At 38.8% G+C, this 12,908-nt stretch overlaps 1 protein-coding gene across 4 annotated transcripts in view; it reads right to left on the bottom strand.

Annotated features, from left to right (window-relative positions):
- Window positions 1-8,787: 8,787 nt before the first annotated feature.
- The window catches only part of BRCC3 (BRCA1/BRCA2-containing complex subunit 3), a 59,462-nt gene continuing 55,341 nt past the window's right edge, over window positions 8,788-12,908 (bottom strand). For 3 of the 4 annotated variants that reach the window (XM_024564344.4, XM_024564345.4, XM_024564346.4), the window contains one exon: window positions 8,788-10,344. In XM_024564344.4, the coding sequence (XP_024420112.2) occupies window positions 10,193-10,344 (152 nt within the window). In that variant the 3' untranslated portion in view covers window positions 8,788-10,192. The remainder of the gene's footprint in view (window positions 10,345-12,908) is intronic. The other variant, XM_053917120.2, reaches the window with a different exon arrangement.

Raw genomic sequence — 12,908 nt, 5'->3', positions numbered from 1 at the left:
GTTCCTTGATGACCCTTCCCATTTTTCCCCTTGTTATGCCCCTCCTCCACCCCTCTGGTTACTGTCAGTTTGTTCTTAATTTCAATGTCTCTGGTTATATTTTGCTTGTGTGTTTGTTGTATTGATAAGGTTCCACTTATAGGTGAGATCATATGGTATTTTGTCCCTCACCGCCTGGCTTATTTCACTTACCATAATGCTCTCCAGTTCCATCCATGCTGTCGGGCAAACATGTTCTTTCTCTCTGCTGTATAGTATTCCATTGTGTAAATGTACCACACTTTTTTGATCCACTCGTTCCCATACTGTTGGTTCCCTTTTCATTTCGCTGATGTTTTCTTTAGCCATGCAGTAGCATTTATGTTTTGATGAAGTCCCATTTGTTTATACTACCCTTTATATCCCTTGCTATAGGAGACATCTCAGTGAAAATATTGCTGTGTGGAATATCTGAAATTTTCCTGCCTATGTTATCCTCTAGGACTTTTATGGTGTCGCAACTTACATTTAAGGCTTTTTCCCACCTTGAGTTTATTTTTCTGTATGGTATAAGTTGGCGGTCAAGTTTCGTTTTGGTTTTTGGTTTGTTTTTTTTTTTTGCATGTAGCTGTCCAGCTCTCCCAACACCATTTGTTGAAGAGGCTATTTTTACTCCATTTTATGCTCCTGACCCCTTTGTTGAATATTAATTGACCATAGAGACATGGGTTTATTTCTGGGCTCTCTATTCTGTTCCATTGATTTATGTGTCTGTTCTTATACCAGTACCACACTGTTTTGATTACAGTGGCCTTGTAATATAGTCTGATATCAGGTATTATTTTTTCCCCTTTTAAATTTTGTATTGTTGTTCAATTACAGTTGTCCACATTTCCCCCCATTACCCTCCCCTGCCCAAACTCCCCCCACACACACATTTAATACTCCCATCCCTGTCATCTTTGTCCATGGAGATTTTATACATGTTCCAGTATCAGGTATTGTGATCCCTCCTACTTTGTTTTTCTTTCTCAAAATTGCTGAGGCTATTTGTGGTCATTTATGGTTCCAGATAAATTTTTGAAATATTTGTTCTATATCTGTGTAATATGTCATGGGTATTTTAATAGGGATTGCGTTGAATATATAGATTGCTTAGGGTAGTTTGGACATTTTAATGATGTTAATTCTTCCAATCTATGAACATGGTATATGCTTCCATTTATTTTTTACTTCATTAATTGTTTTCTTCAGTGTTCAGTAGTTCTCTGAGTATTGGTCTTTTACCTCTTGGTTAGGTTTATTCCTAGGTACTTTATTTTTCTTTTTGTTACAATAAATGGGATTTTCCCCCTAATTTCTGTTTCTGATATTTCATTGTCGGTATACAAAAATGCCTTCTAATTCTGAATATTGGCTTTGTATCCTGCTGTTTGGCCAGATTCCCTTATTAGGTCAACTACTTTTTGGTGGAGTCTATAGGATTTTCTATGTACACTATCATTTCATCTGCAAACAATGACAGTTTTACTCCCTCCTTTCTAATTCAAATACATTTTCTTTCTTTTTTCTTGTCTGATTGCTGTGGCTAGGACTTGCATTAGTATGTTGAATAGAAGTAGTGAAAGTAGACACCCTTGTCTTATTCTTGATCTTAGTGGGAAAGCTTTTAGTTTTTTGCCCATTGAGTATGATGTTGGCTGTTGGTCTCTCATGTATGGCCTTTATTATGTTGATTCATGCTCCCTCTATACCCACTTTGCTGAGTGTTTTTTTATCATAAATTGATGCTGTACTTTATCAAATGCTTCTTCAGCATCTATTGATATGATGTGATTTTTATCTTTCCTTTTGTTTATGTGATGTATTGCATTTATTGATTTGCAAATATTGTACCATCCTTGCATCCCTGGGATGAATCCCACATGATTACAGTGTATGATCTTTTAATTGTATTGCTGGATGCTGTTTGCCAATATTTTGTTGAGGCTTTTAGTGTCTATGTTCGTCAGCAATATTGGCCTATAGTTTTTTCTTTGTTGTGTCTTATCTGGTTGTGGGATTAGGATGAAAGGAGTTTGGGAGTCTTCCCTCTTCTTGGATATTTTGGAATCGTTTGAGAAGGACAGGGGTTAGCTCTCCCTTAAATGTCTTGTAAAATTCTCCTGTGAAACCGTCTGGTCCAGGGCTTTTGTGTGCTGGGAGTTTTTTTGATTACTGCTTCAATTTCACTAGCTGTCATGAGTCTGTTCAGGCTTTCTGCTTCTTCTTGGTTCAGTTTTGGTTCAGATTTTATGTTTGTAGAAAAAACTCCTATGTTGGGTACATAAATATTTACAAGGGCTGTATCCTCTCATTGGATTGATCCCTTTATCCTTATGTAGTGTCCTTCTTTGTCCCATTATAGCCTTTGCTTTAAAGTCTATTTTGTCTGATATAAGTATCGCTACTCAGGCTTTTATTTCATTTCCATTTGCATTAAATATCTTCCATCCCATTACTTTTAGCCTGTGTGTGTCTTTCCTTCTCAGATGGGTCTCTTGTACACAGCATATATATGGGTCTTGTTTACTTATCCATTTAGCTACCCTTTGTCTCTTGGTTGGAGCATTTAAGCCATTTACATTTGAAGTTATTATTGATAGGTACATATTTATTGCCACTTTATTGTTTATAATAGTCATTCTCTCTGTCTCTCCTTCTTAAAGGAAACTGCTTAACATTTCTTGTAATACTGGTTTGGTGACAGTGTAGTCCTTTAGCTTTTTCTTGTCTGGGAAGCTCTTTATTTCTCCTTCTATTTTATTTTATTTTATTTTTTTCTGGTTGAAACTGGGATATTAACTTTGTATGTAAGTTTTTCTTTTTGTCTTTTTCTGGTATTATACAATTTTTTATTTTTCTATTACAGTTGGCATACAATATTTATATTAGTGTCAGGTGTACAACCCAGTGACTACACATTATATAACTTACTAAGTTATCACTCCGGTAAATCTAGTACCCACCTGACACCATACATAATTATTACAATATTATTGACTATATTCCCTAGGCTATACTTCACATCCCTGTGACTACTTTGTAATTACCCATTTGTACTTTTTTTTATTGTCCAAATACAATTGTTTCCATTTTACCATCACCACTTTACCCCACTCCACAGATCCCCACCTGCCACCCTCAATCTTACCCCCCTTTGGCTTTGTCCATGGGTCTTTTACAGATGTTCCTTGATGACCCTTCCCCTTCTTTCCCCCATTATGCCCCTCCCCTCTCCTCTCTGGTTACTGATAGTTTGTTCTTTATTTCCATGTCTCTGATTATATTTTGCTCACTTGTTTTGTTGATTGGGTTCCAGTTAAAGGTGAGATCATATGGTATTTGTCCCTCCCCACCTGGCTTACTTCACTTAGCATAATGCCATCCAGTTTCATCAATGCTATTGCAAAGGGTAGGAGCTCCTTCTTTCTCTCTGCTCCTAGCATTCTATTGTATAAATGTACCATAGTTTTTTTTATCCACTCACTTACTGATGGGTACTTAGGTTGCTTCCAGCACTTGGCTATTGTAAATAACACTGCTATGAACATTGGGGTACATAGGCTCCTTCAATTTTAATGATAGCCTAGCTGGGTAATGTAGTCTTAGTTGTTGGCCCTTGCTTTTCATCGCTTTGAAGATTTTGTACCACTCCCTCCTAGACTGAAATATTTATGTTAACAGCTGACATTTTTAGGGAAGCTCCCATGTAGGTAACTGCCTTTCTCTTCCTGCTTTTAAGACTCTTTATCTTTAACCTTTGGCATTTGAATTATGATGTGTCTTGTTGTAGGCCTGTTTGGGGGTTCATCTTGTTTGGGATTCTGTACTTTCTGGTCTTGTGTGTCTTTTCCCTTCACCAGGTTAGGGAAGTTTTCAATCATTATTTCTTCAAATAGGTTCTCAATCCCTTAATCTCTCCTTTCTTCTTCTGGTATCCCTACAGTACAGATGTTGTGACACATCATGTCCCAAATGCCCTTTCGACTATCCTTTTTTTTAAAGAAATATTTTGTTTTTTCTGCTCCGATTGTGTGTTCTCTATGTTCTCTTCCAAGTCATCGAGTCAGTCCTGTGCTTCATCAAACATGTCGTTGATTCCTTCTAGTGTATTCTTCATTACAGATACTGTGTTCTTCATTTCTATTTTTTATGGTTTCTATGTCTTTTTTCATGCTTACTATCTCATGTTCTTGCTGAGATCATCCATGCTTCCCCTCAGTTACTTGAACATTCTTGTAACCATTCTTTTGAACTCTGTATCTGGTAGATTGCTTTTCTACATTTCATTTAGGTCTTTCCCTGGGCATTTCTCCTGTTCTTTCATCTGGAGCATGTTTCTTTGTCTCCCCATCTTTTGCTGTCTCTGTGTTTGTTCTGTGTATGAGTTAGATATGCTATGTCTCCCAATCTCATTATGATGGCCTTATGCGGTTGGTATACTGTTGGGCTCAATAGTGCAGCCTTCCTGATCACCCAAGCAAGGTGCTCCAGGAATATTCTTCATATGGGTTATGTGCCTCTCCTACTTTAGTTGTCTTGATTGCTATTGGTCCATCTGTGCTCAGGGTTAATCCTCAGGGTGGCTGACTGTGAGGATTGACCCCCAACCACAGTGTAAGGGCTGCTGTGCAGATGCTAACCACATGAAGCGGAATTTGCCCTAGCAGATTCTGGTACTTGCTGTGATCTCCCTTTGGATGTGCTGCCTTTGGAGCTAATTGGGTCCTGCTCTGATGTTTTCTGATGCCTGCCACCTGGTGTGCTGGTTCTAGGGCCTCTTGGGATGGACTCTGGTGCAACCAATATCAGGCATTGCCTGCGACTGCCCCTGGGCTACCCATTTGAAGCTAGAAAGCTATCCACAGATTGTGGCTGCCTCTGCTGGTCCTGAGTGTACATGGGAAGGGCCAAGCTGAGCACCAAGGCTGGCTTCCACCATCACTGGGCATGGGGACAAGTCAGCAAAAGGCACCCCAAGATCCACCTCCACCTGTGTCCACCTGCCAGCTGCCTGTTAGGCTCAGTCACTGAAAGTTCGGGCCTCTGGTGGTACCCAAGTTGCATGAGGTAGGTTCTCATGTGTCACCAGGTAGGGAGCAAGTGGTGTTCACCAGATTGATACAGATTTAAACTTGATGCCAGTGCTAGGTCTGAGGTCACTCAGCAAATGTCCCAGGATACACCAAGGCTAGCTGCCACCCCCAAGTTCCCACAGACCTTTTTGGTGTGGAAGGGTCTCAGGGATTCAGCAGCAGGAGGTCAGCAGAGTTTAGACCCATACAGACCAAGATTTGGCCATATGAAAGCAAAGATCTGCAGAGGCACAGTGGCACCAGTCCAGCACGTGAGGGAAAGAAAACACCTGCCCTAGAGCCACACCAGTCTCTCCTGGATTGCGCCTAGACCTCTTCAAGAACCTGAGCTCAACAGGTCCGGGCCCCCAGCAATTAGGAGGGTGTGGCTAGTGGATCTCCACTGGAGGGGTGGTGCAGGTCAGGCTTGCATGAAGTGGGTGATTGATTCTGCCCAGAGCTCCGTGAATGCCTTAGCTTGACAGAGGGGAATAGGGGTCAGGAGAGTGGGGCTAGTAGATCTCCTATGGGGGGGTGGTGCACGTTAGGCTTTTGGAAAGGAAGGCCCCTGCCCCAGTGCCCCACCATTCAGTCCTTGACACTTCCTGAGTCCTCCTGGACCTCTACACCATGGGCTCAGGCAACTGGCTCCTCTGAAGGGAATGTGCTCTGCAAGGTGTTGCAAGAGGGGCTAGTGCATTCCCTCAGGCTGATGCCATATGGAGGAGAGTTCTTGATCCAAGAAAGATGGCATCTTTGGTGTGGGAGAGGAACTCAGCACAGTGGCCCTATCAGCTGTCCCTTCGGCTCTCTCCCCAGAGCCACACAACCCAGTCTCTCCTCACATGACTCTAGTCCACTCTACTCACCTTCTGCCAGAGCCTAGGGGAATGGCTGTGAACTAGATTTTGTGCACTGGCCCTTTAAGAGGGCCCCTGGGTTTCTAACAGAATCCCATCTCTTCCTCGCAGACTGAATCCCTGCTGATTTTCACAGCCACATATTATGTGGGCTCCTTCTCCTGGCTCTGGTGCTCTGGGCTGAAGAGCCCCACATGGGGTTAAGACCCCACGCTCCTCACGGGGGAACTTTGCAGCTGGGATGTCCCTCCCGAATCTCACCAATGCCCATGGCTCTGCCCTTCCTACCAGTCTTGAAATGGCTTCTGTAAATCTTTGGTGATGAGACTTCTGTTCAGTGAGTCTTCAGTTGGTTATTCACGTTGATTGTTTTATATTTTAGTTTTAATTCCAGTTTGGTCCTGGAAGGAGGTTAAGTGTAACTTCCTCCTACTCTGCCGACATCTTGGATTGATTCTATTTTTTTTCTTTGGAAAAAGGTTTATATCAATGCTTCTACTTTCAGTCCAACACCATAAGGTTCATTTTACCCTTCCCTGTTGTCACATCCGTAAATTGTTTCTCTGACACTGAAAAACCTACCTCACCCTTTTTTCATCAACATTTACTTATTTGCTCAATTAATTCACTTACTTATTTGTTTAGTTTAACTGATTCCTGGCTGATGTACCACCAAGACAGCTGAGAGGTCATATATAGTAAGCAGGTGGAAATGTAGGTCTAGAGTTGAAATAAAGGTCCAGATGGAGAAACAGATTTGTCTGTTAACTGCATATAGGTAAACAATGATAGAGAAGCCTTTGAATGAATTTGAGAAGAAACAGCCAAAGAGAAATACCAGAAAAGATTAGAACAGCAGAAGCCAAGAGATAAGATTTCAAGCAACAGTGGCCAATTGTGTCTAGACTGAGAGATTCATTAAGGACAGGAAAGGCATCTATTGACTTTCACTGTGTGGAGGACGGTGGTGACTTTGGCAGGAGTGGTTTGAATGGAGTGGTATGGGCAAAGGTCAGAATGCAATGAGCTGAATAAATATGAGAAAACAAAGAAAACAAGTGTTTATTGTTCCCATTAGTCTTGGCTATGATTTAAAACAGAATCTGCTAGCCAGAAGGGAATACAGGGTTGTGAGTGGAATGCAATATATTGTGTAAGCCAGACTGGTGCGGGTGGTAAGTAATGACACATCTTGTTTACATCACTGTTCCTTGTAATGCTTAACACTTAAAGACTGAACACTTGGCTAAGAGGAACCTTGGTGGTCACCTACTCTAACATTATAAAAAGAGAGAAAATAAAGCCCAGAAAGGAAAAGGGACGTGTGCTCAAGGGTGGCCTGTAAAAATATTCAAATCATTTTATTGCCCTTAGATTTTTTATCACTCTTATTTCATAAAATAAATACTATAATTTCTAGTACCTGATTTAATACTTATAACTTTTAAAAATATTTTTTTATTTATTTAGAGAGAGGGGAGGAGGTAGAAATAGGGAGAGAGAAACATCAATGTGTGGTTACCTCTCATGCACTCCCTACTGGGGGCCTGGCCGGCAACCCAGGCCTGTGTCCTGACTGGGAATTGACCGGCGACCCTTTGGTTTGCAGGCTGGCACTCAATCCAATGAGCCACACTAGCCAGGACTATAAATTTTTATTTTGCAAAATTATAGTTTTACAGGAAGTTGCAAATAATATGAGTACCACATACCCTTCACCCAAATATCTCCCATTAATAAGAGCTTACGTAAGTATAGTACTACTTCAAAACCTACATACTGAAAATGGTACAATACTACTTACTAGATTGCAGAACTTATTTCAATTTTACATGCATTAAAATTTGTGGGTGTGTGTACATCTATGTAGTTTTAGTACAGGTATAAATTCACTAAATCAACACTACAATCAAGATACAAAACTGTTCTATCAGTACAAAGAAATTCCTTGTGTTATCCCTTAACACATATGTTCCATACCCCTCCATCCCTATGCCTGGCAACTATTGATCTGTTCTTCATTTCTGTAATTTTGTCATTTCAAGGAAGTTTATAAATCAATTATATAGTATGTGACCTTTTGAGACTGTTTTTTTAAATATTCATCATGACACCTTTGAGGTCCATCCAAGTTGTATGTGTCAATAGTCTATTCCTTCTGATTACAGAGTAGTATTCCATGGTATGGATGCTTGGTTTCATTGGTTTAACCACTCAATTGCCGGACATATGGGTTGCTTCCAGTTTCGGGCTATTACAAATGAAGATGATAAGGACATTTGTGTACAAGTTTTCTTGCCAACACAGGTTTTCATTTCTCTATGATAAATGTGTAGGAGTTAGATGGCTGAGTCGTATGGTATATGTATGTTTAACTTTATTAAAATTTCATTTTACTTTCCTATCAGCCATGAATGAGAGATCCAGTTTACATGCTCAACAGCATCTGGTATTTTCAAAAGTTTTTCTTTAGCTGTTCTCATAAATATGTAGTAATAAATCACTGTGATTTTAATTTGTATTCCCTGATGACTAATGAAGTTCAAGATCTTTTTCCTGTGCTTGCTATCCATATTATCCTCTTTAGTGAAATGTCTTTTGCTCATTTTCTAATTGGATTGTTGGTTTTTACTGTTATATATTCTAGATTGATCAGATGTATGGTTTACAAATAATTCTCTGAATAATTTCCTCCTCTGAAATTTTTGCAGAGCAAAAGTTTTTCATTTTGATAAAGTCTAATATACTAACTTTTCCTTTTAGGATTCTGCTTTGGAGGTGAAGGCTGAAAACTTGTTGCCTAGCCCAAGATCATGAAAATTTTGCTAAGATTTTAATTCTAAAATTTTTATAGTTTGACATCTTATATCTTAAGTCCATGGTAGATTTTGAGTTAATTTTTATATAAACTGCATTTTATGTCAAAGTTAATTTTTTGCCTTTGGGTGTCCAATTTTTTCCAGCATCACTTGTTGAAGTGACTGTCCTTCCTCCACTGAACTGCTTTTGCACCCTTGTCAAAAATCAGTTGGTCACATACTATATCATTTTGATTACTACTGCTTTATAGTGAGTCTTGAAGTCAGGTAATGTGAGTCCTTCCAACTTTTTCTTCAAAATTGATTTAGCTTATTTAATTTTATACCTGGATACTTTAATTTTTCCTATAGGGAAAGAAAAAAAATAGAGAAGAACTGTGGCTTTGAGAAATTAGGGAAAATACAGCACTTACACTGCATATGCCCTAGGGTAGTGGTTTGCCTTAGAAGCAGCTGGGGTTCCACCCAGAGATGCAATTTGACCTCCGAGTGATTCTGGTGCAAGTAGTTCTGGACTATATTTTAAAACATGAAAAATAATACTCTAAGGAGAAACAAGAAACAAAAACAAAATCCAACACTTTGTCATTGATGTTGGGATTAGGGCTCTTATTGTTTACTTTCTTTATACCTCCTCCAGTTCCCACTAATTTCCAGTATGCAATTAGGCTTGACTCTTTCCTGAAGATACACTTACCATCTATGGTTACACATGGTAAGAATAATACAACAGAACTTTATAAAGTATGGTTTTTGTTATATTCTAAATCCTGAATACCTCTGGTAAAACACATTTATACTATAATGAAGTTCCTAGGTAAATAGGATCTTCTGGATACAATTTTACTTTAGAATCAAATATTCTAGAACTCATCTATTTGGTTAGAAAGGCACTCACGTAGATTCAACTTTGATATGTATCTCAGAGTATGTATTTCAGAGATCAAGAAGGAAGACATAATCCTTATATACTTATTTACTTATGTAACATAAACATTGTAACTACAAAACTGAAACATTAAATACTCTTCTTCCTTCAGCTTATTCTAGGGAGTGAGTGCCTCTAAAAATGAATATAAATATTTCCAAGTTAAATAAGGGGAGAATAAAAGTTTGAAATATACCCTCCCCAGAAATTTTATTACAGGTTATCCTTGCCAATGCACATTCCATAGCCTTTGAAAATAACATTTAGTTTTCTCCTTAAATAAACTTGCAATGTTTTTTCTAAGCCAGTTACAAGTAGAGGGTTCATTAAGCCCCTATGAAACTTTTAGGAAGACGTCTTGTTTTTATTCCATACATAAAACTCATCCATTGGGATATAAAAAAAAGATGCTCCATTGTCTGCCTACACATGAGGTGTGTGAATTTTCAGAACATTGAAAAAATTTTTTACCCCATTTTGTCTTCCACTTTATTCTAGAGAAGAAAGTTCTTTCATAAGCTCTTCCTTTTCTTGTTCCAACTCCTGCAAATGCTGCTGATTTTGCTCCAGTCTGTCCTCCAGCCACTGTAGGAGAGGCCCGCTGACTGCTGACATCTGACTGCACAGGTTCTTGGTAAACACTTCAATAGAAAAAACACATGAGATAACCCTCCACCACCAGCAGCCCCTCAACTGTACGCACAGAAAGAAGGAGTTGGAGGAGGAAGTAGAAAAAGTGCAATAAGTAGGACTGCCAGACAATTTTGTACAGCCAGCCAGAGGAAAGAAAGAACAGCTAAGCAAAGTTACCTATTCTGAGGCATTCCTGAACGTCCCTGCATCTGTAGGCCAGAGGGAAGCCCAGCTAAGCAGAGAGCAGAAAATGACCAGCTCTTTACTCCTTTAGGCAAAAAGGCTAAGAGCTATAGAAGGGTTTCTTTTCCAAACCCTCGGCCCTTCCCACAGTGTAAATGACACTAGCTTCCTAGAGAGCTAGAACTCTGCCTTCTGTAACTTAGTTTTCCACAAGTCCAGTAGGAAACTGCTTTGCAAATGTTATGTACATTGAAGAAATAAATACATTACTTTAACTCACTTGAAATCTCCTCCTTTAAAATGAGGAAAAACCATAGATGAAGACTAAGAGAGTTTCATCATCTTTCATGCCTTACTATGAATGTTTAGCTTCATAGTGAGACAAGGATTCAATGGCACTCTAATTTTTTAAAATAAATTCCACCTAACAGAAGTATCTTTTTCTCTCTCCTAGTATATGACTTATTGAAAATGACCCCTGTAATATGGTGGGATATATCTTCCAAGATATGTGTATATGTGTATGTGTACATACATGTATGTATATATACTTTAGAATAAAAACTGATTTTGGATGTTACCTTTTCCTCACATAACAATATGCTATAGACATCTTTCTGTTTCAGTAAAGATCTAGCTTTCCTTCTTAACAGCTGTACAATACTCATTGGAATGCATGTACCAATTTAATAAACCCTCTATTGAGAGACGCTTCAGTGGCATCTGGTTTTTCGCTATTATAAAGACTGTAGTTAATACCCTTTCAATTTATTTTTGTACCCTTGGTCCTACAAAGTTTTGATGGATACATTTCTGGAAGTGGAGTTGCTATATACAAGTCCATGCATATTTAAAAACTGATTATCCAGCATTTTCTAGATTATACTAAATTATACCTCCAGGAACAGTACATGGGTATGTTCACTTTTCTCAGTTGAATCTTTGCCAAAAGAAAAATGTGAAAAACTAATAATTTTGTCTTAATCCATACTTCTTTTAAAAATTATTATGAGCAATTTGATTTTTCTGTAGGGGTCTATAAAAGTCTTTATTCCTTTTCTTTCTGAGTTCAGGGTTTCAGATTATATTTAGGCCATTACCTCCTTAGACTTTGAAAAGTACCCTCTTATAGTTTCCTCCCATATTTTTTTCCTTTTAAAAGATTTTATTTATTTTATTTTTAGACAGAGGGGAAAGAAGGGACAAAGAGAAGGAGAGAAACATCAATGTGTGGTTGCCTCTTGCGCACCCCCTACAGGGGACCTGGCCCACCACCCAGGCATGTGCCCTGACTGGGAATCGAACCCACACCCATTTGGTTTGCAGGCCGGCACTCAATCCACTGAGCCACACCAGCCAGGGCTGTATTTTTTTCACTTTAAAATGAGCTTTACAAGGGTATAATTTACAGACAATAAAGTGAACCTATTTTAAATGTACAGTTCAGTAAGTTTTGATAAGTGCACACACGTTGTAACCACTCCTAGTCAAGGTATAGACCACTTCTATCAGCCCACAGGCTCCTCTGCAGGTACCTTTGCAGTCCATGCACCTCTGGCCCCAGCAGATACTAATGTGCTTGCTGTCACCACAGTATAATTTTGCCTATTCTCAAACTTCATATAAATGGAACTACAGAATATATAGCATTTTGTGTGGTGCTACATCCAGGTTGTTCCTGTACCAGTACAGTAGTTTATACTTTTTGTTGCTGAGCAGTACTCATTCTACAGATGGATTACACTTTGTCCATTCACCCACTGTCAGACACCTGGGTGTTTCCACTCTTCGGCTATTGCGAATAATGCTGCTATGAACGTTCCTGTACATGTTTCTGTTTGAACACGTGCTTTCAACTCTTTGGGGTGTATGCCTAGAAGAGGAGTTGGTGGGACATTTGGTAATTGTAATTGCTAACCCCTTTCCCAAAGTGGTTTTACCATATTTAACAGTAAAAGTTTAAATATAGCTAGAATTTATTTTTGTGTAGGAAGTTAGCTAGGAATCTATTTCCCCCTAATGGAAATAGAATATATAATAAGTCCATGAAGGTTAAGACTGTCTCTTTTGTTCAGGACTGTGACCCAGTCCTAGAACAGTAAGTACCTAGTTCAAATGTTTCTTGAATGAATAAACTTAAAAATGAACTATCCCAATACTATTTAGTAAATAATTCATCCTTTTAAAATTGATTTGAAGTAATATCTTTCTTAAATATAAATTCACTCACACACAAACACACATCCCTATTTCTCGGCTTTACTTGGTTGTACTGATTTGTCCACTTCTGACTTAAATTACAATACTGTGGCTTTAGAGAATGGCTACATTATATATGATGTCTGTCTGGAAAAAGTCCAGCCATTGTTAATAGAATGGTTTGCGTGAC

This window comes from Desmodus rotundus, chromosome X (genome assembly GCF_022682495.2).
Source record: "Desmodus rotundus isolate HL8 chromosome X, HLdesRot8A.1, whole genome shotgun sequence".
Taxonomy (NCBI): Eukaryota; Metazoa; Chordata; class Mammalia; order Chiroptera; family Phyllostomidae; genus Desmodus; species Desmodus rotundus.
Note: the sequence above shows the minus strand (reverse complement) of the source record. Positions and strands in the feature narration are given on the sequence as shown.